This window comes from Amblyomma americanum, unplaced genomic scaffold, assembly GCF_052857255.1.
Source record: "Amblyomma americanum isolate KBUSLIRL-KWMA unplaced genomic scaffold, ASM5285725v1 scaffold_29, whole genome shotgun sequence".
In the NCBI taxonomy this organism is placed as follows: domain Eukaryota; kingdom Metazoa; phylum Arthropoda; class Arachnida; order Ixodida; family Ixodidae; genus Amblyomma; species Amblyomma americanum.
In genome coordinates, this window is record NW_027526501.1 from 729,959 (window position 1) to 755,756 (window position 25,798).

Sequence of the window (25,798 nt, forward strand, 5' to 3'; positions counted from 1 at the left end):
TGTGTACATGTTACTACTGAAATTACAATGCAAGTAAGAACGCTTCTTATTTATTTATTTGTTTTTGCAAGACATTTTGGGCATTCTTGCATACAAAGCCCCAATTACTGGGGTGAAGGGTCCGCCCCTTCATCCGAACTTTTCGACCACCATCCCAGTCTCTCGCCCCCAGCACGAACGCAGCCACTCTGTTGTTGCCTTCCATGGTGGCTGTTGGGATTCTGCGCTGCATAGTAGATGTAAAAGTGAACAAATAAACACACACATCAAATTGATATTCAGTATGGTGGATAAAAATCACTTTCCAAAGTATTATAGTCAGATCTTTCAGGAAATGCTTCAAAGCCGTATGCAATGCTACAATGTGCAATGCTTGAAATATCAGCAAATTTCGTTTGCTGGTAATATCCGTAACCATAATAAACATAAATATCCATAATAAGAATAACCGAAAGGTGCATGAGCCATTAAAGGAATATAGACACCTAAATTTATTGCGTGCTTTCTTCTGTCCAATGATGCGTTAGATAATAAAATACATGGATTACCAGGTAATACTTGCCTACAACCCCGCTAAATAATTTATAATCGAATTTCTTCTCTCATGCTGTTTTGGTTTCATCGACCGAACGCCGACTGTCGTCAAGTTGATGTTTTGGTCACATGATGCAACTAGAAAAACTAATACAATCACTGATATGTAGCTTTAATTGACTAAGACATTTAATCCAGCCTCTTACAAGACCTGGAATGACAAAAATGACCTGTCGGCAATAATATAACCGATTTTTTATGCCTCATGTGAATTAAACACCATCTACATGTCACAGTCATCGTTCGACTGATGAAACCGAAACAGCGTCAAGAAGAAATTAAATTGCAGAAAAACTGCGCATTGCGCTAGTTGGTGTTGATCCATACAAAAGCGCAAACACACACGGACAATGTAAGAGACGAGACACACAAAGCAGCGCTGAACTTACTACAGATTTTTTAAGAGGAAGAAGCACGTCATATATACACACACGAAAAAACAGCGCACATGTGCGATGTCAACAAGACTCCTAGTGCTAGTAAAAGGCAAAAACCGCTTTAAAAGCATGTGTGTATCTGCAGAACCGCTACCCACTATGTAGCATATTGACTTCTCGAAGCGATAATGTAACAGATGATGTACACACGCACCCATTACTTTTTCTGATAATATGAAACGCCTCAGCTACTTCTCTAGTGCGCTGGTCAGAATGAGCGAACAAGACATCAGTATCGTAAAAAAAATGGCGTACGTTTGCACGTGAAACAATGCTTAGCTAGGTTAGTTTCTTTCCTAAAGAATTAGCGTGCTCCATGAGCTGCACGTTAACGTAGCGGCCAATTCGACCTATGTAGGTAAGGCCACAGGACTGAGGGATTTGATATGCTACGCCAGTCTTCTCTTCTACGCCATCTATTTTCATGATTTATGTTGCAAGCATTTCTTCTGCGCCCTTCATGCTTTCTTTGAACTGCCGCCCCCACTCTCTAGCTTGTTATGTGCAGGGAACAGAACCTTTGCCCCATGCTTGCTTCCCACTCTTTTTAATCCGGTGCGATAGCGTGTGGACATAAGGCATAACCCACTACCTTTCTTCTCCCTTCTTCCGAACTCTTTTCCAGCCCTGAGGTACTTGCAGACGATTTCAGCTCATGGAGGACTGTCTGCACTTGAAACGAGAACTGAGTCCCAGAAACCAGCTTACCTACATCTGTCTATTTGGGCTAAGAGACAGGACATCATTTTATGATAAGATTTCTTTACTGCCATGCCTAAGCATCCCGTAACGATGCCACTTTTTGCAAGCTTTGAATGAAAGGACCTGTAATTCGAAAGGGACTTTTCACTTCTAGGGGAACACTGCCCACAGACATGGTTTGGTTCGAAAGAAAATTTTAATTAAGGAACTGCAGGACTCTTTCTTGAAGGACTTCATGTGTGAACCTCAGCTCCAACCAATTACATGCAAAACTATGAACATTTGACACAAATTCGGGATTCACGGACCTAGCCAGCACCAGGTAATCATCCACATAACAGAAAATGCATATGCAATAACCGGCTAGATCAGTCTCAACTTTCATATCAACCCTGCTTAGATAAATGTTACTGAGAATGGGAGCTACCTTGGCACCTATGCACACACCCGATTTTTGCATATAAAGACGACCATCCCACTCAACAAACGTGTTACTCAGGTAGTAAGATAAGAGTTAAAGAAAGAATCCCATTGTGGTTCCACACTCATTTTGGAACACGCATTCATCGCTCTCATCCGTAATACAATGCTGAACATACTGGATTAGTTCAAAGTGTGGAAGAGAATAAAACAAATCAACCACATCTACACTAAAACCATCACATAGTGCCCGCCTCTGATTTCAGAGGAAATCCGCTACTGCCTCAGAATTACAGTGGACGCCCAATAAACGAAACTCGGTTAAATGAAACTTACGGATAAACAAAATTAAGCAGGGTTACTTGGTTGGTTTCGTATATCTGCAGCAGTAAAATTCTTCGGATAATTGGAACACCACTAACGTGTTACCCTCGGCTAAACGGCACAAAAGATAAAAATTTGGAATCCTCCCGAGCGTATTTGTGCTCGCATATGTCAACCATGAACAAATTCTTCGCAGCCAACGCTATTGCCGGGACAAGCCAATCCAGTAAGTCGCTTGGTAATCTTGTTTTTGTTGTCGTTCTGCGTTAGGCCTACGTGCGACCGGTGTTGTCGGTGCGTCGATGTGATGGAAAGCGTTAAGAAGCGGCCGCACAAAGCGCTCTTGCTTGAAAAGAAGTTACAAATTCTGCAGGAGCTTGAGCGAAGTTCCCTTTCAAGAACAGAAGTTGCGAAGAAGTTCGACATCCCGAAGTCGACGCTTTCGCAGATCATGAAAAACAAAGACGTCATTCAAGGAGCTGTCAAGTCTAGGACCTTCGCTTCCAACCAGATGCGTATGAGGACGACACCGTATGAAGAACTTGAAAAGGTTCTTTTTCTGTGGTTTAAGCGTGCGCGGAGTGCCAGTTTTCCCATAAGTGGACCAATTTTGGAGCAAAAGGCGCGAGAGATAGCCCTGCAAATGGGGTTGAGAATTCCTGCGTCAGCGACGGATGGCTTAGCAGATTTAAAAAGCGCCATGGTCTAGTCTTCAAAACCATCTCAGGAGAAAGTAATGCAGTGAATAGAGAAGTCTGCGCTGACTGGCAACGCGGACGGCTGCAGGAGATTTTAAACAGCTATGAGCCACGAGACGTATTCAACGTCGACGAGATGGGCCTCTTCTACAAGGAGCTTCCATCGAAGACTCTCGCCTACAGAGGCGAAGCCTGTACAGGTGGGAAGCGCAGCAAAGAGCGCATTACCGTGCTGGTGGGCGCTAATATGGCAGGCGATGAAAAGTTAAAGCTGCTGGTGGTAGGAAAATCGAGACACCCACATTGCTTCAAGGGCATTTGAAATCTACCTATGGCCTACACTGCAAATGGGAGAGCGTGGATGACAACAGCAATTTTCGAAAATTGGCTGCGGGAGGAGGACGCAAGGTTTACGAGACAGGGCAGGAAAGTTGTCTTCATCGTAGATAATTGCCCTGTCCATGGCCAGGTGGGAGGGCTGAAGTCCATCAGCCTTGAATTCCTCCCTGCCAATGCAACTGCTGTCATCCAACCAATGGACCAAGGAGTCATCCAGAACGTCAAGGTTCACTACCGCCGCCAACTGCTTCACCGCATGCTGCTTTGTGCTGACAGTGGAAAGGATTATGTCATTGACTTGCTGTCTGCTATCCACATATTGGCCCGTGCCTGGGAACAAGTTCAGGCAACAACAGTGCAGAAGTGCTTCCACCATGCAGGCTTCGAAGCACACGATCCAATAGCCCATGAAGAGGCAGGTACTGCTGATGAAGAAGCAGACACTATACTTAATCAAATAGTGCCCTCTGCCCCTTTCTCACGACAAGACTATGAGGACATAGATGCAAATGTATGCACCTGTCGCGAGGAAAGCATTGAAGAAATTATTGCAGAAGTGCAAGCCGAGGACCACTCTTCCTCCAGTGATGAGTGCGAGGACCCTGTGCCCAGTGCGGTGCCAGACAGCGCAGCTAGGAATGCAGTTGCACTTTTGCTACAGTACTTTGAACGTGAAGGGAGCGCAGAATTTTCGCAAAGCCTTTCAAATATGCGCAGTTACTTTGTTAAAAAGCAACTGAAGAATGTAAAACAGACCACAACTGATTCCTTTTTTTCTTCACGCCCAGGTCAGTAAGGGCTGGTGCAGTGTAAATAAATATTTCTACATGAAATATGTGTGCTTTGCTTAAATGAAACTTCTGATAAATGGAACACTTTGAATCCCCTTCAAGTTCCGTTTAAGAGGAGTCCACTGTAGATACGAGAAACGGATCCTTTACGCGAAGTGACGACAAATGTTTGCGAAGATAAATAGACACAAACAACTGCCAAGAATTGTGCTCAGATACGCTTGCCCGGAAACGAACTTTAAGCTTGTGCATCTTAGCACTAAAGAAAATTTCTAGCACCGATACTGATGTCTTGTTCGCTCATTCTGACCAGCCCACTAGAGAAGAACTGAGGCGTTTGATATTATCAGAAAAAGTAATGGGTGCGTGAGTACATCATCTGTTATATTATCGCTTCGAGAAGTCAATATGCTACATAGTGGGTAGCGGTTCTGCAGATACACACATGCTTTTAAAGCGGTTTTTGCCTTTTACTAGCACTAGGAGTCTTGTTGACATCGCACATGTGCGCTGTTTTTCCGTGTGTATATATATATATGACGTGCTTCTTCCTAATAAAAAAAATCAGTTGTAAGATCACTGCTGATTTGTGTGTCTCGTCTCTTGGTCCGTGTGTGTTGGCACTTTTGAACCACCACTATGCAATTAAATAATAAATTATTTAGTGGTCGTACATGTATAGAATGTCTAACGCATGGTTTGAAAGAAAAAAACGCACAAGCAAAAATTTGGTACCTATAGTCCTTTATATTTGGATGGCTACTCAGTAATTGATAACGGATGTGCTGAAAACCACACCAGGCAGATTGAAAGTAGCTTTTTCCTGCAATTAGATGGTGTGTTCACAAAGTGTCTATAACCTTCAGAAGATTCACATGTACTCACCAAAAATTGCGCTGTACAGCCGTAGGTTCTTAAATGCTTCTTTTTCGCCCCGCCTCTTCAATGTGTACATAAGGGCCACAGGAGTCTTCACTAGTCTTCATAATAAGTTTTGTAGCCTCATCAGCTGGCTCACTCCCAATGAGTGCTAGCTTTTTGATCTGAAATAGATTATACAGATTATACAAAGTGAACTATGCCATGAAAACCATACATTGAACCATTCATAAGACTCCCTCTTCGAGGAACCATGTGAAAGTCAACAAAAAATCAGAAGGATGTAGAACAGGATAATACAGAGGACTCAGAGACCTATGATCACAGTGGTGTGACTCAGCTTAATGATAAAAGAATTCTCTGTTGTCTTCTAAATGCCCATCTTTGCATCATCATATTAACTTCCTTTTATGCACGACTCAATGGCATACACTTCCCAAACAATAAGACAAGGGGGAAAAAGTGAAGCCATTACTTTAAGGCCACCTTGAACCATGGCAAAATTGTAGTCTGGAGCTAAATGAGTGATGTAAGAACATAACCGTCAGCTGCCACTATGAACAGCAAGGCTAACGCTTGTGCTAATTTCTTGTAGTAGGCTAGATATTATATACAGCAAATTCTCTTTCAAATACACTGGTACAAAATGAAGCTTTCAGGTCTACAAATCCAAATGCAACATGAGGCAATTTCGAGGTCCCAACTTAATCTGAAGTGGACTCACCATATGTAGAGGGCTCAAATTAACCTACAGCTGAACAAAACACTATGCATCAAAATTATATTGAAAGGAATCAATACGTTGCCAGTAGTTCATAGGCACAATTGAAAGAAATGCCATATACCCAGTCGAAAAAAAACACCCGCCCGTTTCTGGTGTTTACACCAAACTGGCTTTTTTAGACACGGGTTCTGGTGTGACCGTGTCTGGTGTTCCGACCAGACCAGGATTTTCAGACACGGGTCCTGATGTGGCGTAGTGTGGTGTGCTTTAGTGTGTTCTGGTCTGGTTTTCTGTGCTGTGACCCGGTAGTCTAATACCGGCTCTGGTGTGGTTTCGTTTGGTGTTTCCTGGTGTGGTCGATGTACCATCCAATTTGGTTTGGTTGGTATACCGTAGAATGTCTTGATTGAGATGCTGTGAGTTTGGACATACATCGTGAGAAAAATTAAGAGATCCCAGCGAATGCATGCCAAATGGTGTAAAACAGCAAGCACTCCTGATGTCGAGTCAGGTGCACTAACATCCATCAATCTCGCTGCGCCGGCCTTGATGGCACGAGCATTTCATCAGATGGCACCTGCACGCAGTTAGGCATAGTATGGCACACACTCGCAGCGTCATAATTTTCCACATGATTGTACACTGGAGCATGCACATAACCACATCATTTCTGTTCTTGCCGAAGAGGAAGCACGTATCGCAAAGAAAGAAAAAATGCTCACATTTGCACAAAAGCGTCCTTAGCTTCATTGGTAGACAAAATTGGCAGTATAGTCAAGATGGAGGCCCCAAGCATCATAGCGTGCGTCTTTTCTGGCAAAGTCGAATAGGTTGAATTTCCCTGATAGCAGCTTGACTCCAGCTGTGTAGCCACAATGCCGGAAGAACAACAGAACAAAATCACGAATTTGTGTGAAATACACAATAATAATCACGGTGCAAAGACAACCAGCAAATACTGCTATTAAATTTAGCTCAGTGGTGCAATTATACAGTACACATTCAATACGACTCTCAATGCCTCTACAGTAAATCAACTGACTTCTGCTTTATAGTAAATCAATGCTACTCACATAAAGCAGCCCACTTGCATTAATTTGCTTGAAATCAGTATCTGGATGAGCAAGTATTTCACACTTTCATTCACACAGTACAACGATGAACATGGACAAGAGGGAAGACACCGAAAAACACTTTGAGGTCCCTCCTCCCTTGCCCCTGTTCATCATCATGCTGTGTGAATGAAAGTGTGAATTATTGCGTTGTGTTTTTCTTTTGTATTCATAGCTAACTGCATATATTTACAATACAGTTGGGTACGCCTGCATCATAATCTGAATTCGTCACATTTTGGCATTGCAGCTGATATTGAGCATGACAGTCCTTCCAACACAGTCAGGCTTTCTGAGACAATCAACAGCACTCTAGCATCTTCGGTAATTTGATTCATTACCAGGCTCAGAGATACTAATACTTGGTAGCCTAGAGAAATAAATTGATATGGAAATTCTACTGCTGCAGAAAACAAAAATAAAAGAAATTAAGGAATTACAGCAATGATTACAAGATGCCCATAAAGATGGGCACAAAAAGGAGACAAGATGTAGTTCGACTAAAAAAATTATCTGATGCGAGTATATTTCAGGGTGACAAAATCCATGTATTGAGACTTTATGCGCACAGGGTGCAGAACTGTAAAGCACTGCATGGCTGGCTGCATCTATTTAGAAGACCATTCCTCTTAATTTCTTCCAAAAAAGTGGCAGCAAATCATAAAAAGCCGAGTGCGCAAATTTATTTTCAGCTGAATGCCACATACAAAATGACAAGGGTGGAATGTTAATGATTCGAAATTAAATCTTAAACAAGAAGCGATGAACTCTGGCACTGGTAAAACCCCAACAGAAGCGCAAAAATAGCTGCCAGATTATTTTTCCTGCTGAATGTATTAAAACCAAAGCTGCCTGAGCGCACTAGTTTTGTTTAGGTATAGCTTGCTATGCACATCCTGAGCCTCTGGTGCAGTTGACTGCAGAGTACCTGCAGACACTTGCACACATACAAAACCCACACTAGATTCTGCGTACTGTGCATTGCCCACTATAGTGCCTAGCACGCCCTGTCTTCCAGTGAGATGCACTTCTTTTGGTGCATCCAAGCATTAAGGCTCCAGTTATAAAAATGTCTGAGTTGATTATGAGTTAAGTGAATAAGCTTAACAAGTTGACTGGTTCTAAGCAGGCAGATCACTTGCAAGATCCGCTTCTCACAGCAAGGCAGAAAACAATAATGGCTTCAGGACACTGTAGTGCAGGGCTCCAAATTAGTTTAGACCAAGTGGGGTTCGTTAGGCTTCGCTGACATTGTATGGCAGACCGGCACCTTTTCCAAAGTAGCAATGTTTACTGCCACACATATACGTAACTCACTAGTCGCATGATTCCTCCGAACATGTATGCAACAAAATATTGCAACCGCTTCGAGCAATCTCTACAGGCCCCGCTGGGCCGTCCCTGCTAAGTGTGAAAAAAAGTGGCTAAGATATGCTTTGTCATATTCAATGCTACAAACTATTTTTACAAAGCATGCAGCAAAGCTAGCAAAAGAGTGCTCAAGCACACCTATGCTCGAGTAAAAAGTAGCCAAAATCTTTTTACATGTAAAATGAAGTAGCTGAAGTTAGAACATGACTTGTAAAACTGTATGCATAACAGCTAGACAAGAGAGCAGAGAAGGTAAGGGCAAACAGGGGTTCATTATGGGCTATATGATGGACTCTAACAGTCACTTCCATCATGGCATCTGACAGTTAAACAATAGGCCAGCTAGCATTCAATTCAAGCTTATTTTCATGCAAAATGCTTTCAGTGATGGCTACAAGTTATAACATACAAACTTTCGTTGTTAAGTAGAGGCAACCAGAGGATTCATGATGGCCAATGTGGCGGCACCCACGTATGCCTATACTGAATCAGCATCACTTAGGCCTCAGTAGCTAAAATCCAAGCTTCAGGGCAAATGACTGCTAAGTACCGTTCATCTTCTGTTTCCATGGCATGAGAAGTACATATTCACTAAAAGTTGTTCATTATGAGTAATTTCACTGATTATGCACTGCCGCACTGAACATAGAGCCTAGGCTTTTAAGCTGCTTTTATCCTCACACGAGCTAACTGAACCCATCAATTAACCTCCTGTAAATAAACTTTCACATGAAGACATCTACAATTATTTGATCACGTCTTGCATGTCTGGCATTATCCTTTGTTTGGCGCTTTCATATTATAAACCACTAACAAACCTGAGTCGTAATTCTCACATACACTGATGGAGTGAGTATATGCCCCTGAGATAAATCCAGCTACAGCTAGCAATTACCTCTCAGTGCATCCATTTTTCACACTACAGCGCACAAAAATACACGAACGAAGAGGATAGACACCACGGACACCGGACATAATTTTTGTGCGCTGGAATGAAGTCTCATAATTCTTCCCAGAACCGACTATCCCAGCCCTCTATTCTGAGCCTTGTGGAGAACCTTTTCCTTGCCTTCCGCTGTCACCTCCTGAGCACTTGCCACTGGAACTGCATAGTACAACTGCTTCTGTTGACCAGATTGGAATGGCAGTTCTCTTGTGAAATACTGCATCCTTTGGGATTCCCTTCACGGTGTCATACATTGCCTTCTCTACCTTGAATTCAGATGCACCTAAAGGAAAAAGAACACGCATATAAAAATTCTTAGCCATATTTGCAGCCAGGAATATGATAATAATTGTATTTGTATGCTTCACAGCAACAACAGCAGTATGCTTTAACGCCTGTTGAAACAAGAAAGTAGAAACCATTTCGTTTATTACCAACACAAGACTTGCACCTTTATGTTGATGGTGTCATGCAATAGTGGTGAGTTCTGATCGGAGTGTGAAGTACAAAAGGCAACTGCTTGCTTCGAATTTTAGAACATGCAACTTTAACTGCACAATTATTGAAAAGGAATTGACTTCATCCTTGATAATCGCAGATTAGTATGTGTGGTAGCAAATACTGAAAATAAAAGTAGTAGGAGCACTGCCAGTGTTTAAATCAACACGCAGTGACTGGTTTGGTTTATATGGGTTTAACGTCCCAAAGCGACTATGGCTATGAGAGACACCGTAATGAAGGGCTCCAGAAGTATCGACCACCTGGGGTTCTTTAGAGTGCTCTGACACCGCACAGTACACGGGCCTCAAGAATTTCGCCTTCATCGAAATTTGACCGCTGCGGCCGGGATTGAATTCGCGTCTTTCGGGCCAGCAGCCGAGTGCCATAACCACTCAGCCACCGCGGCGGCTTCGCAGTGACTGCTAAGAGCAATTTTCTAATTGCAGTTCTTGCCCATGCCCTTGTCAAGCAAGGCACTAATGCCGGTTGACCTGCAGTAAATCTAATGTATCCTCAACATGCTGCCTAGTTAGCAAAGTTCTTGTTGTCAAAATTGAACGAAACATTACTTATTTTTTCAGCTAGAAGCGCATGAACTATTGAGTCCAAGGCAAACAACTTAGTGCCTTAGAATAGTGTTCAACGAGGGGCCCACACGCAGACACTTGACTTGCCACTGTTTCCTTATACAAAGTAATACAGAAGTGCATGGCCTGTGCTGTTCATGGTAAGAAATACAAAATATAAATAGAAACAAAACTGAAGTGCAAAGAAAAATTAGAGACAAGTTCTGTCATTACACCTTATGTGACACTAGAGAGTACATATTCATAAAGAAGTAGTAAAATGGTCATTTTGAATTTTTGCACAATCATGAAATTGTCATGAGCACAGTCATTATGCCTTTTCTTCACACAAAAGGTTTCCAGCGGCTCCAGTGCACTTCAGTTTCTTTTTAGTACAGTGCCTTTAAAAGACAGAAATGGGTCAAGGGCCACAAAATGGTAATAACTGTGTATCACCATTTTCATATCTATGCTTCATTACTTTTTAACACAACCTCCAATATGACCCACATGATTTGCTGCAGGAGCAGGATTCCAGTGTGCACCACTCACATTCAATGAAGGACCTGGCTGCCTTTTCCAAGTGTTATACTAATTTTCACAATGAAGGTGCCGTTGAGCGAGTTTGACAGCAAGCAAAAACATGATTTGAACCTAATAGCATAAGGAAATTTTTAAGTGGTCCGTAACATTATGCTTGTAACAAGACAACTTCAGGTGTAAATACTCATCAAAGTTGCCATCAGATCTCAGCTTTGGTGTGCTCATAAAGGGAAGGTGGGGTGCTTAGTTATAATGACCAATTGTCACGGCTGGTACATTGTGCTACCTACTTCAATGATGAAGGATGTGACAAACTATCCTCCAAAATCTGACATCTGGCATAAAGGCTGAAAAGCAAAAGAAAATGAAGGACCACTAAGACCTGAAATTATTTCCTACTTGAACAGTTATGCACATCATAAAGAAAGCTGACAAACGGCACGAAGTTATACTGGTATTTTGGTCTCAGATGCTCGCTCATTTGAGCCTCAGTATCCTAACTAAAGCAATAAAAAAGACATGACTGTTGAAGGCATCATAAGCTCCTGTAAAGCTCATCAGCAGTGAGAAAAACAAATTCTAACCTTCATAATAATATAAAAGCCAACCAATGAGGCCACTCTGTCAGTCACCAACTAAGAGACAATGTACAAGCTATACACTGTAAATGCACAAACTCTACATGAGAGCAAAGCATGCCCTGCACTTGTGAAACAAATTTGTGTCAATGTAAGATTCTTGGCAACAGTAGGCATCACCATTAATGGCATGTGCTTAAAAGGAAGAGGGCACCTTATGATGTTGTACAATTTAGAATTCAGCCTTTCAGTAAACTATATTTTGTCTTGTACCATGCGCACCGTCAGAGGAGAAGGCAAAAATGAAAGGAAAGCGGCCAGCTGTCATGAGGCCTGCCACAAAAAAACACTGAACTGAAGCGGTGCACAAACAAAAAAGAAGGAATGCACTATGCGATTACAGAACACAAAATAACACAGGAAAACAGGGCCCAACCAATGAATGAAAAGAGAACAACAAAAAGAAGGTAAGCAGTACTGAACACTGCTGCCTCTGCAAATTGAGAGCAGTGAAATAGAAAACACCTAAAAAATAAGTTTCAAGGACTATAAAAATGCAACTTTGGTCACATATTTTTTTAAACGCTGCATTATACATTACAATACACGAATCCCCAAATGGTATTTGCCTATCATTAAATAATTTATAATTCCATTTCCTTCTCTGATGTTGTTTAGGCTCTATCAGCCAAATGATGGCTGTGATGCCTAGTTGGCCTTTAGGTCTGCTGAGGCATGGAAAAGGCTACAATATAAATATTGATATGAAGTTCTAATTCACTACAACACCTAAAACAGCCTGTTTCAAAAGCTGGAATGACAACAAATGCCATAGCAGCAGTTATATTACCAGTTTTCTTGCTTTTGCCATGACCTGAAAACCAACTACACGTCGCAGCCATCGTTCGGTTGATAATACTGAAACAACAAAGAGAAAGACAATTATAAATTATTTACCAGTCATAGAGCAAATATCACGGGGTGGTCCATGTACAGGTGCGGACAGAAGTAAACAGAGCGTGCCACACAAGAACTGCGTGTCAGCGCCGCCTAGCCAAACCAGACGAGAGCTGGAAATCGCCAAGCGCATGTGCAGGCCCGCTTCCGGCGCGACCCTCTCAATGCTCCGCTTGCCTCGCATTCGTCCGGCGTCTGTGTCGTGCTGATGATGATCATGATTGGATGGTCGTGCTCTGTGTAGCTAGCGAACATTTCGGAAAACAAAGACCGCTGTCTTGATAAGGCCAATTGCGCGGCGACAGCTCTACCATTAAGCCGCTTTGTTTGAGACAGCTGGAGGCATGTTTGCGCCGCAAACAACCCGCATGTTTCGAACTTTTGCTGCCACTGGGACTCTGCTGCGTCTCACTTGCAAGCAAACGCGCTCGAAACACTCGGCATACTGCCGCAGTTTTGTGTTAATTTTCTACAGTTATCACTGATGATTCGCCTTGTTCCTACCAGGCGCTGACGCAGCGCTAGTGTGTGCACCCTGCCTGTCTCCGCCGAAACAAACTGCCCCTATAATGGATCCTGCTCTTATCACCACTGAGACAGTGCGCTGCGTATCGCGCTGTCATGTGCGAAGCAGAGCTCATGGTAATCACTTTGCATGCACCTTTGGATCTTAGGATGACTACAAGCACCCGCTGTCTCACCCACATGAATGCCGCGGCAGCAGTGCGTCACTGTTGCGTGCCCCGCGTGCGAAATTCGGCATGTAAGTATCCGTGATCGCCCACTAATCAGAGTATGAGCCACGACAGAACCCAGCAAGTGATCCAAACTCTTCTGTACGAGCTGTATTACTTCACAGCTACCGTTCACATATAGACATTGGTCTGTTTGAGAATATAGGTGTGAAAACCCAACAGCTGCATCCAGCACATTTGGAAGCAGTCACTATCCTTGAGACACTGGATCGCGCTGCAAAAAGCGCCAAGAGCGGCGGTTTCATTTCCTTTTAAGCTGACCTCCTAGGCGAGGTTCCAATGCAGGAGCACTGTGGTGCAGTACAGACACACAGGGCGCATGCTTTGCCGCTCCGTCGGTTCCTCGTAGGAGCAAGCCGAAAATGAACGGTAACTGTATAAAAGACCCCGAAACTGCGGTGGTGGATCGAGTGCTTTTGAGTTTATTTGGTCTATAGCGAGATGGAAATGAATCCCAGAAGCAACTAAAGTTCGAAAGACGCGCGCTATTTGCAATGGAAACGCACCACAGCTGTCACAGATGAAACGAAATAATAATAGCGTCGCCCCCGCGGGATTTTTGGCTTCAAGGCAGCGGTCTGTGCGCTCCGAAATGCCCGCTCGCTACTAAGGGCGCAACCATCTGATCATAACCATCATCAGCGTGACCCTGACTATGGCCGAATGAGAGGCGAGCGGAGCAATGAGAGTTGCGCTGGTAGGGGGCCTGCATATGCGTGTCGCGATTTTGAGCTTACGTGTGGTTTTGCTAGGCGGCGCTGAAAAGCAGTTCTTTCTTGTGCGGCGCGCTTCGTTTACTTCTGTCCGCGCCTGCACATTAATGTCTAAGGAACTTGAAAAAAGACGCAAGCAAACATCTGGTGTCCATAGTATATGCAGTTTCTTTCAAGCTTTGTTGAACTATGATATCAGGTAGCATGCCGAAAGGCTGAATTAAACAGGTCACTACAAGCTCCTAATTTCCTGTAAGTGTAACAGAGCAAGTATATTCACTGAACTTGCACAGTGTCATCACCAAGCAAGTGAAATGGCAAAAAAAATCAGAACTGACCAAGATAATCACAGAGGTAACAATTTATGGTGAACATTCACCTTTTTTCATTTAGCACTTTTAGCTTTTATGTGCACAGGCTATAATTCAACAGACCTTGAAGTAGTTTGCAGTAGACGGTGCTTATTTTCCACTCAGATCTAGAGGCAGTAAAAATATTGCAACTACAGTGAAAAGTTCATTTAACAGTACCTCTTGCTGGACTAGTTGGTGTAACATTGTGTAACAAAAGTAAAAACAGCGCTAATGTTTACATAAACAACACAGAAAGAACAGACAGGACGGGCGCTGTCCTGTCTGTTCTTTCTGTGTGGTTTGTGTAAAAATTAGCGCTGTTTTTACTTTCGTTATACAGTGAGAGGCCACAGAAGAGAAGCTGCCAAGCTTCAAGTCCAAATAATGTTTCTCATCTTTGAGGTGCATTCATAGCTGCACTATATAACACCATTCATATTCTTTTCATCAAGTGAAATAAGACGTATTTGCTGGACCAGTCTCTGAGGAGTGCCATGTGACACCGGCATTACTGCAGAAGCTTGACATGGTTATCCTTCTACTATGAGTGTCTTTGAGGAGTGCCATGGGAGATGGATACTAGAGGAAAAAAGAATAAAAGCATTGTTCTCATGCTGTAATATCACCTTAGAATGCTGCCCTGTAGAGCATTACTTCATGTTGGCATTTCTTAAAGCCTGGCTGCATTGAAGGGGGTCTCTAGTGACTCGAGAAAGAGTGGGGAGGGAACTAGAGGGAGAGAGAGAAAGCAGCTGAGCTGAGGCTATGCCACTGTGCTCGCTGTTGCTTTGTAGCCTTGGAGTTGAGCAGCCAGCTCTGCACTCAATCGTGGTATGAGGGTGCGGGTTTCCCTTTTTCTTCCACCCTGTGTGTTGTGCTGTCAACGTTGCATTTTTTGCGTCTTGGCTATAAGAAAACGTGTTAATGATTCTTGCTAAAAATCACCACGAAATTTTAGAAATGACAGGAGAAATGTTCCAACCACCACTAACAAGAAAAAGAAAATTGGTTGATTGCTTCGGATTCATACGCTCCTTATAAGCATTCTAGTACAGGAAGTCTCAGATTCCTCGCTAGTTCTGTAAGGGTTCCGAGGCCAGCCGAGACACCCCTGTATATAAGCACTGCTTCTTTCTGAGCATGAAACTGGCACTATCTGATGATGACCTATTGAGAAGAGACACACACGTTATTTTGAATAGGGGAATGCCAATACATGCCATCAACGTTCTGGTCCAAAGCAGACATTGCAACACACTGATCTCAATGCAGAGGTGAAAAAAAACAGATCTGAGAAAACTCGACACATACTTGTGCTCTGCAATGTATGCTGAACAGGCACAGACAAGAACAGCCCCAAATCTCGACAGTGGAGACATCTTCTCCGATGAAGCTCTTTTCAGACCTCTTCATTACTGAAGAGAAGGCACTTCACCAGCATAACATAATTTCCAGCTGTGTATTTTGCACCCACAATGCCTGGCACTTCCTGATAATTATTTGTATTGCTGGCATTTCACACAACCACAAGAAAATGTTTAAACAGCCAAACTTCAAATACATAACGCCACTTGCCCACACTAGTTTTTATGATCAGCTCTGTACTACTTAGGTTATTCAAAAAAACTTAATTTGAAAGGGTTACAAAGCGCTCTTTTTCTATGGCTACTTCTTCGTCATCATTTAGCAATGACTTTTATTCACGGCCGCCAGCAACTAAAAGAACTTTACAGCTGCAGGCAACGGTACCAATGTTACAAAAGTGATCGAGCAGGCAGCTACCTGTTGTGGTATCGCAGTGACACGTCGCTTCAATTCACTCAGTCGCTTGCATGCCTTGACGTGTCACACCCCTCCCACTCTGAGCTTGACAGCTGGTGTAATCGGCTCGTAGAGGTGTGTTCTAACCTTAAGACGCCACATCAGATTACTATAAAGACGCACATACGCGTAGCGAATAACAGAACGCTAAACAGACCGAGCGGCGCACGCTATCGGCAGTTCGCAACGGGCCGATACTGGCGTCAAAAACACGCGTGCAGGCAGTGGACGATCACGCCCCACGTCGAATAATGAACAGGAAGTCGGGCAACCACCTTAACGAAAGCCCAAAACATAGTCACGCGCCTTGCTGGGCGGTATACAATTGCCACATTTACATTTAGGACTCCTACGCGCGCCTGCCATTCAGCAAACGCATCTATGCATACACCTCGGCGCTCGCGTCGCAACGCATACACTGTGAACACTGACGGACCAGCAGTTTGATGATTCGATGTGGAATGCACTTAGCTGCCGCGGAAACAACCAGTGACTCACGCGCAATGCCGAAGGGAAACGAACAGGACAGAGCTGACGAGCCTCGGCCCTTCCGCTCCTTCTCGCCTTTGCGCTCGCTCGTTTATTTTCGCGGTCACAAATTGCACGCACTCTTGCGCTACAATATGGGTCTCACCTGGAAACGAAGACTCTACGAATTCCAGTAACCGCTTTCTTCTCTTGCTTTGCGGCTGCTATGGTTGAAGTCGAACGTGTTGTGGAAACGAGGACTCGACGCATTCCAGTAACCGCTTTCTTCTCTTGCTTCGCGGTTGCTACGGTTGAAGCCGAACGTGTTGTCAATATGAAACGGCTCCATGCTTCTCGGCGTGGTCACTTTTCACAAAGTACGCGAACGGCTGCATTGCTGACACGCGGCGCAAGCTACTATAAGCGAAAAATCCAAACGGAAGTTTGAAGGAACGATTTTGAAATCAGACACAAACAGCACACGAACAGCAGCAGCACGGAGCACGGCACGGCGCGGCGTAAGGCCTAGCCGGACATCACTCTGGAAATGCACCGAGGGAGAGGAGGGGAAGAGGGTGTGCTGCGTCCTGCCACGTGACCTGGCAGCAGCGCGCTGGATTTGAACGGCGTTGGAAAGCACGCTAGGCGCTGGCGCGTGGCTATTAGCGTGGCGTCATGGTAAATATATACTGCAAACTGTTACAAAATTGCAGCTAGACTAAGGCGCTCCGCGCCTCCGTGCATCATTGCCGTGCAGTTTTCATGTCAAAAGCAAGCGACAATGTTTCAGCTCCTTGCAGAACAACTTTACAAATTGTTTTCTTAGCTTTTCTCTTTTCTTTCTGGTCTTTTGCCGACCGGATTAAAGAGCTTTCACTGCATATTTTTTAGCACAGCACTAAGTATCTCGTAAACCACATTTCGCCTTATGCTACAAAGATATGATCTGCAGAACAAGTCTGCTTTACTCAACTTCAAAAAAAAAGGTTAATCTCAAAGGTGCTATTGTAGATTTCAACAAAATGTGTATTACTGCAAAATCTCAATAAATCGAACACCAAGGAACCATAAAAAGTTCAAATTATCAAATGACCTCCAACAAAACTGACAAGAACCATTTGTACCAGGGTATAGGTCGGAAGAGGGCACCGCCTCAGTTATTGCTGGCAGCCGGAATTCGTCTACCTATATGCTTTGCCACTGCCTAGTCCACACATAGCCCTTTTCTACCAGATATGTAGGGAATGTGTGGGAATGGCTGATATAGGCCCATGCGCCGTCCACGTATTTTCTACGCAGTGCCTTTGTAGGCTGTAGGCGGGAATATTGTATGTTTGCCCACACGCAGCTAGCCTCCTTGGATCCTTGAGGGTGCTGCAGGGGCCGCCTCTATTGGGTTTGCCCGCACTTCACCATTATGTATCCCCATATTTTATGCACACGAACTGCATGCAGCCCATGCTTAGCCCTTCCATACCCTGGTTAGGATAAAGGCGGGGAAGATGCGGAAATGACAAACGTGCCCACGCCTAGCCCATGCGGGACCAACGTAGGCGTTGCTCAGACAGCCCAAACTGCATGCCTACAACGCTTCGCCGCTGTGCAGCCCAAAGTTTAGCCCCTGTATTTTCCACACAGGACCCATGTAGGCCGAAGGCGGGAATACTATCTCTCTGCCCACACATAACCACCGTGGCTCCCTCAAGGCGCTGCATGGGCAGCCCCAAGAGGGGCTGCCCACACTGAACCATGATAGAGCCCGCACTGTTGCCCGCATGTATCTGTGGTGGCATGCATACAGCCCATACTTAGCCCTTTCATACCCTGTTTAGGATAGAGGCGCGGGGAATATGCGGAAATGACAAATGTGCCCACGCCTAGCCCATGCGGGACCAATGTAGGCGTTGCTCAGACAGCCCAAAGTGCATGCCTACAACGCTTCGCCGCTGTGCAGCCCAAAGTTTAGCCCCTGTATTTTCCACACAGGACCCATGTAGGGCGAAGGCGGGAATACTATCTCTCTGCCCACACAAAACCACCGTGGCTCCCTCAAGGCGCTGCAGGGGCAGCCCCAAGAGGGGCTGCCCACACTTCGCCGTGATAGAGCCCGCACTGTTGCCGGCATGTTTCTGTGGTAGGACCCAGGTGGGCTGGCCGCTCTTTTTAAGCCCATGCGTAGCTGACGAGGGGCCCACTCAGGCATAAAATGGGCAACCCAAAACTTTTTTGCCAGCATTGAGCCCACGAGGGACCCATGTAGGTTTATTGCGGGCAGCCACCAGCCCTCATTGCCCATGTCGGGCCCGCATGGGCCCGCCACCTTGTGCTACTGGGGACGCGTCAAAACTTTTTCTCAAAACTGCGCGAAAAGCATGTATTCGTGCTTAATACAACGAAACAAGCTGTTTTAGACCGAAACCAGCTAGATCTGAGCGCATCGGTTTTGTAAGTGTCCATGTGATACGCGTCAAAACTTTTTCTCTCATAACTGCGCGAAAACCATGTATTCGTGCTTAAAACAACGAAACAAGCTGTTTTAGACCGAAACGAGCTAAATCTGAACTCATCGGTTTTACAAGTGTTCATGTGATACGCGTCAAAACTTTTTCTCATAACTGCGCAAAAAGCATGTATTCGTGCTTAATACAACGAAACAAGCTGTTTTAGACCGAAACCAGCTAGATCTGAACACATCGGTTTTGTAAGTGTCCATGTGATACGCGTCAAAACTTTTTCTCTCATAAATGCGCGAAAAGCATGTATTCGTGCTTTAAACAACGAAAGAAGCTGTTTTAGACCGAAACGAGCTGAATCTCAACACTTCGGTTATGCAAGTGTCCATGTGATACGCGTCAAAACTTTCTCTCTCATAACTTCGCGAAAAGCATGTATTCGTGCTAAAACAACGAAACAAGCTGCTTTAGACCGAAACGAGATAAATCTGAACACATCGGTTTTGCAAGGATCCATGTGATACGCGTCATAACTTTCTCTCTCATAACTTCGCGAAAAGCATGTATTCGTGCTTAATAGAACGAAACAAGCTGTTTTAGACCGGAACGAGTTAAATCTGAACACATCGGTTTTACAAGTGTCCATGTGATACGCGTCAAAACTTTTTCTAATAACTGCGCGAAAAGCATGTATTCGTGCCTAATACAACGAAACAAAAACAAGCTGTTTTACACCAAAACGAGCTAGATATGAACACGTCGGTTTTACGAGTGACCGTGCGATACGCGTCAAAACTTTTTCTCTCATAACCGCGAAAGCGTGCTTACGTGCTCTCATAACGTGCTTAATACAACGAAACAAGCTGTTTTACACCGAAAAGAGCTAAATCTGAACACATCAGTTATACGTGTCCCTGTGATACGCGTCAAAACTTTTTCTCTTAAAACTGCGCGCACAGCATGTATTCGTGCTTAATACAACAAAACAAGCTGTTTTAGACCGAAGCGAGTTAAATCTGAACACATCGGTTTTACAAGTGTCCGTGTGATCCGCGTCAAAACTTTTTCTCTCATTACTGCGATAAAAGCATGTATTCTTGCTTAAAACAACGAAACAAGCTGTTTTAGACCGAAGCGAGTTAAATCTGAACACATCGGTTTTACAAGTGTCCATGTGATACGCGTCAAAACTTTTTGTCTCATAACTGCGCGAAAAGCATGTATTCGTGCTTAATACAACGAAACAAGCTGTTTTAGACCGAAACGAGCTAAATGTGAACACATCGGTTTTACAAGCGTCCGTGTGATACGCGTCAATGTTTTTTCTCTCATAACTGCACGAAAAGTATGTATTCCTGCTTAATACAACGAAACAAGCTGTTTTACACCAAAACGAGCTAGATATGAACACATCGGTTTTACAAGTGACCGTGTGATACGCGTCAAAACTTTTCCTCTCATAACTGCGCGAAAAGCATGTATTCGTGCTTAATACAACGAGACAAGCTGTTTTAGATCGAAACGAGCTAGATCTAAACAGATCGGCTTTGCAAGTGTCCATGTGATACCCGTCAAAAATTTTTTTCATAACTGCGCGAAAAGCATGTATTCGTGCTTAATACAACGAAACAAGCTGTTTTATAACCAAAACGAGCTAGATCTCAACACATCAGTTTTACAAGTGTCCGTGTGATACGCGTCAAAATTTTTTTCCATAACTGCGCGGAAAGCATGTATTCGTGATTAATAGAACGAAACAAGCTGTTTTAGACCAAAACGAGCAAGATCTGAACACATCGGTTTTACAAGTGACCGTGCGATACCCGTCAAAACTTTTTCTTTCATAACTGCGAAAAGCATGTATTCGTGCTTAATACAACGAAACAAGCTGTTTTACACCGAAAAGAGCTAAATCTGAACACATCGGTTATCATGTCCCTGTGATACGCGTCAAAACTTTTTCTCTTGAAACTGCGCGCAAAGCATGTATCGTGCTTAATACAACAAAACAAGCTGTTTTAGACCGAAACGAGCTAAATCTGAACTCATCGGTTTTACAAGTGTCCATGTGATACGCGTCAAAACTTTTTCTCATAACTGCGCGAAAAGCATGTATTCGTGCTTAATACAACGAAACAAGCTGTTTTAGACCGAAACCAGCTAGATCTGAACGCATCGGTTTTGTAAGTGTCCATGTGATACGCGTCAAAACGTTTTCTCATAACTGCGCGAAAAGCATGTATTCGTGCTTAATACAACGAAACAAGCTGTTTTAGACTGAAACCAGCTAGATCTGAACACATCGGTTTTACAAGTGTCCGTGTGATACGCGTCAAAACTTTTTCTCTTATAACTGCGCGAAAAGCATGTATTCGTGCTTAATACAACGAAACAAGCTGTTTTAGACCAAAACGAGCTAGATCTGAACACATCGGTTTTACAAGTGTCCGTGTGATACGCGTCAAAACTTTTTTTCATAACTGCGCGGAAAGGATGTATTCGTGCTTAATAGAACGAAACAAGCTGTTTTAGACCAAAACGAGCTAGATCTGAACACATCGGCTTTACAAGTGACCGTGCGAAACCCGTCAAAACTTTTTCTTTTATAACTGCGAAAAGCATGTATTCGTGCCTAATACAACGAAACAAGCTGTTTTACACCGAAAAGAGCTAAATCTGAACACATCGGTAATACATGTCCCTGTGATACGCGTCAAAACTTTTTCTCTTAAAACTGCGCGCAAAGCATGTATCGTGCTTAATACAACAAAACAAGCTGTTTGAGACGAAAACGAGCTAAATCTGAACACATCGGTTTTACAAGTGTCCATGTGATACGCGTCAAAACTTTTTTTCATAACAGCGCGAAAAGCATGTATTCGTGCTTAATAGAACGAAACAAGCTGTTTTAGACCGAAACGAGCTAAATCTGAACTCATCGGTTTTACAAGTGTCCATGTGATACGTATCACATGGACACTTGTAAAACCGACGAGTTCAGATTTAGCTCGTTTCGGTCTAAAACAGCTTGTTTCGTTCTATTTAGCACGAATACATGCTTTTCGCGCTGTTAAGAAAAAAGTTTTGACGCGTATCACATGGACACTTGTAAAACCGATGTGTTCAGATTTAGCTCGTTTTGGTCTAAAGCAGCTTGTTTTGTTGTATTAAGCACGATACATGCTTTGCGCGCAGTTTTAAGAGAAAAAGTTTTGACGCGTATCACAGGGACATGTATTACCGATGTGTTCAGATTTAGCTCTTTTCGGTGTAAAACAGGTTGTTTCGTTGTATTAGGCACGAATACATGCTTTTCGCAGTTATAAAAGAAAAAGTTTTGACGGGTATCGCACGGTCACTTGTAAAGCCGATGTGTTCAGATCTAGCTCGTTTTGGTCTAAAACAGCTTGTTTCGTTCTATTAAGCACGAATACATCCTTTCCGCGCAGTTATGAAAAAAAGTTTTGACGCGTATCACACGGACACTTGTAAAACCGATGTGTTCAGATCTAGCTCGTTTTGGTCTAAAACAGCTTGTTTCGTTGTATTAAGCACGAATACATGCTTTTCGCGCAGTTATAAGAGAAAATGTTTTGACGCGTATCACACGGACACTTGTAAAACCGATGTGTTCAGATTTAGCTCGTTTCGGTCTAAAACAGCTTGTTTCGTTCTATTAAGCACGAATACATGCTTTTCGCGCAGTTATGAGAAAACATTTTGACGCTTATCACACTGACACTTGTAAACCGATGTTCAGATTTAGCTTGTTTCGGTCTAAAACAGCTTGTGTCGTTGTTTTAAGCACGAATACATGCTTTTCGCGCAGTTATAAGAGAAAAAGTTTTGACGCGTATCACAGGGGCACTGTAAAACCGATGTGTTCATATCTAGCTCGTTTTGGTGTAAAACAGCTTGTTTCGTTGTTTTAAGCACGAATACATGCTTTTCGCGCAGTTATGAGAGAAAAAGTTTTGACGCGTATCACATGGACACTTGTAAAACCGATGAGTTCAGAGTTAGCTCGTTTCGGTCTAAAACAGCTTGTTTCGTTCTATTAAGCACGAATACATGCTTTTTGCGCAGTTATGAGAAAAAGTTTTGACGCGTATCACATGGACACTTGTAAAACCGATGAGTTCAGATTTAGCTCGTTTCGGTCTAAAACAGCTTGTTTCGTTGTTTTAAGCACGAATACATGCTTTTCGCGCAGTTATGAGAGAAAAAGTTTTGACGCGTATCACATGGACACTTACAAAACCGATGCGTTCAGATCTAGCTGGTTTCGGTCTAAAACAGCTTGTTTCGTTGTATTAGGCACGAATACATGCTTTTCGCGCAGTTATGAGAAAAAGTTTTGACGCGTATCCCATGGACACTTCTAAAACCGATGAGTTCAGATTTAGCTCGTTTCGGTCTAAAACAGCTTGTTTCGTTCTATTAAGCACGAATACATGCTTTTCGCGCTGTTATGAAAAAAAGTTTTGACGCGTATCACATGGACACTTGTAAAACCGATGTGTTCAGATTTAGCTCGTTTTGGTCTAAAACAGCTTGTTTTGTTGTATTAAGCACGATACATGCTTTGCGCGCAGTTTTAAGAGAAAAAGTTTTGACGCGTATCACAGGGACATGATAACCGAAGTGTTCAGATTTAGCTCTTTTCGGTGTAAAACAGCTTGTTTCGTTGTATTAAGCACGAATACATGCTTTTCGCAGTTATGAAAGAGAAAGTTTTGACGGGTATCGCACGGTCACTTGTAAAACCGATGTGTTCAGATCTTGCTCGTTTTGGTCTAAAACAGCTTGTTTCGTTCTATTAAGCACGAATACATGCTTTCCGCGCAGTTATGAAAAAAAAATTTTGACGCGTATCACACGGACACTTGTAAAACCGATGTGTTGAGATCTAGCTCGTTTTGGTTATAAAACAGCTTGTTTCGTTGTATTAAGCACGAATACATGCTTTTCGTGCAGTTATGAAAAAAAGTTTTGACGCGTATCACATGGACACTTGCAAAGCCGATCTGTTTAGATCTAGCTCGTTTCGACCTAAACCGGCTTGTCTCGTTGTATTAAGCACGAATACATGCTTTTCGCGCAGTTATGAGAGGAAAAGTTTTGACGCGTATCACACGGTCACTTGTAAAACCGATGTGTTCATATCTAGCTCGTTTTGGTGTAAAACAGCTTGTTTCGTTGTATTAAGCAGGAATACATACTTTTCGTGCAGTTATGAGAGAAAAAACATTGACGCGTATCACACGGACGCTTGTAAAACCGATGTGTTCACATTTAGCTCGTTTCGGTCTAAAACAGCTTGTTTCGTTGTATTAAGCACGAATACATGCTTTTCGCGCAGTTATGAGACAAAAAGTTTTGACGCGTATCACATGGACACTTGTAAAACCGATGTGTTCAGATTTAACTCGCTTCGGTCTAAAACAGCTTGTTTCGTTGTTTTAAGCAAGAATACATGCTTTTATCGCAGTAATGAGAGAAAAAGTTTTGACGCGGATCACACGGACACTTGTAAAACCGATGTGTTCAGATTTAACTCGCTTCGGTCTAAAACAGCTTGTTTTGTTGTATTAAGCACGAATACATGCTGTGCGCGCAGTTTTAAGAGAAAAAGTTTTGACGCGTATCACAGGGACACGTATAACTGATGTGTTCAGATTTAGCTCTTTTCGGTGTAAAACAGCTTGTTTCGTTGTATTAAGCACGTTATGAGAGCACGTAAGCACGCTTTCGCGGTTATGAGAGAAAAAGTTTTGACGCGTATCGCACGGTCACTCGTAAAACCGACGTGTTCATATCTAGCTCGTTTTGGTGTAAAACAGCTTGTTTTTGTTTCGTTGTATTAAGCACGAATACATGCTTTTCGCGCAGTTATTAGAAAAAGTTTTGACGCGTATCACATGGACACTTGTGAAACCGATGTGTTCAGATTTAACTCGTTCCGGTCTAAACAGCTTGTTTCGTTCTATTAAGCACGAATACATGCTTTCCGCGCAGTTATGAAAAAAAATTTTGACGCGTATCACATGGATCCTTGCAAAACCGATGTGTTCAGATTTATCTCGTTTCGGTCTAAAGCAGCTTGTTTCGTTGTTTTAGCACGAATACATGCTTATCGCGAAGTTATGAGAGAGAAAGTTTTGACGCGTATCACATGGACACTTGCATAACCGAAGTGTTGAGATTTAGCTCGTTTCGGTCTAAAACAGCTTCTTTCGTTGTTTAAAGCACGAATACATGCTTTTCGCGCATTTATGAGAGAAAAAGTTTTGACGCGTATCACATGGACACTTACAAAACCGATGTGTTCAGATCTAGCTGGTTTCGGTCTAAAACAGCTTGTTTCGTTGTATTAAGCACGAATACATGCTTTTTGCGCAGTTATGAGAAAAAGTTTTGACGCGTATCACATGGACACTTGTAAAACCGATGAGTTCAGATTTAGCTCGTTTCGGTCAAAAACAGCTTGTTTCGTTGTTTTAAGCACGAATACATGGTTTTCGCGCAGTTATGAGAGAAAAAGTTTTGACGCGTATCACATGGACACTTACAAAACCGATGCGCTCAGATCTAGCTGGTTTCGGTCTAAAACAGCTTGTTTCGTTGTATTAAGCACGAATACATGCTTTTCGCGCAGTTTTGAGAAAAAGTTTTGACGCGTCCTTAGTAGCACAAGGTGGCGGGCCCATGCGGGCCCGACATGGGCAATGAGGGCTGGTGGCTGCCCGCAAT

General features: G+C 43.3%; 1 protein-coding gene and 1 long non-coding RNA gene across 3 annotated transcripts; both read right to left on the minus strand.

Annotated features, from left to right (window-relative positions):
- Positions 1-24: 24 nt before the first annotated feature.
- On the minus strand, positions 25-6,805 carry LOC144112025 (uncharacterized). The gene is made up of 3 exons (XR_013310178.1): positions 6,631-6,805; positions 5,191-5,348; positions 25-226 (listed from the first exon to the last, which is right to left on the minus strand). It is a non-coding gene; the product is annotated as an uncharacterized LOC144112025 (long non-coding RNA).
- A 2,033-nt stretch (positions 6,806-8,838) lies between these two features.
- On the minus strand, positions 8,839-17,120 carry LOC144112024 (uncharacterized). Of its 2 annotated transcripts, none has more exons than XM_077645100.1 (3): positions 16,759-17,120; positions 12,376-12,443; positions 8,839-9,620 (listed from the first exon to the last, which is right to left on the minus strand). In XM_077645100.1, the coding sequence occupies exons 1-3, from the start codon at positions 16,860-16,862 to the stop codon at positions 9,427-9,429; spliced, it is 366 nt and encodes a 121-aa protein (XP_077501226.1). In that variant the 5' UTR covers positions 16,863-17,120; the 3' UTR covers positions 8,839-9,426. The 2 variants fall into 2 exon arrangements, with proteins under 2 accessions (XP_077501226.1, XP_077501227.1); XM_077645101.1 differs by lacking the exon at positions 16,759-17,120 and adding an exon at positions 15,615-15,737.
- Positions 17,121-25,798: the final 8,678 nt, after the last annotated feature.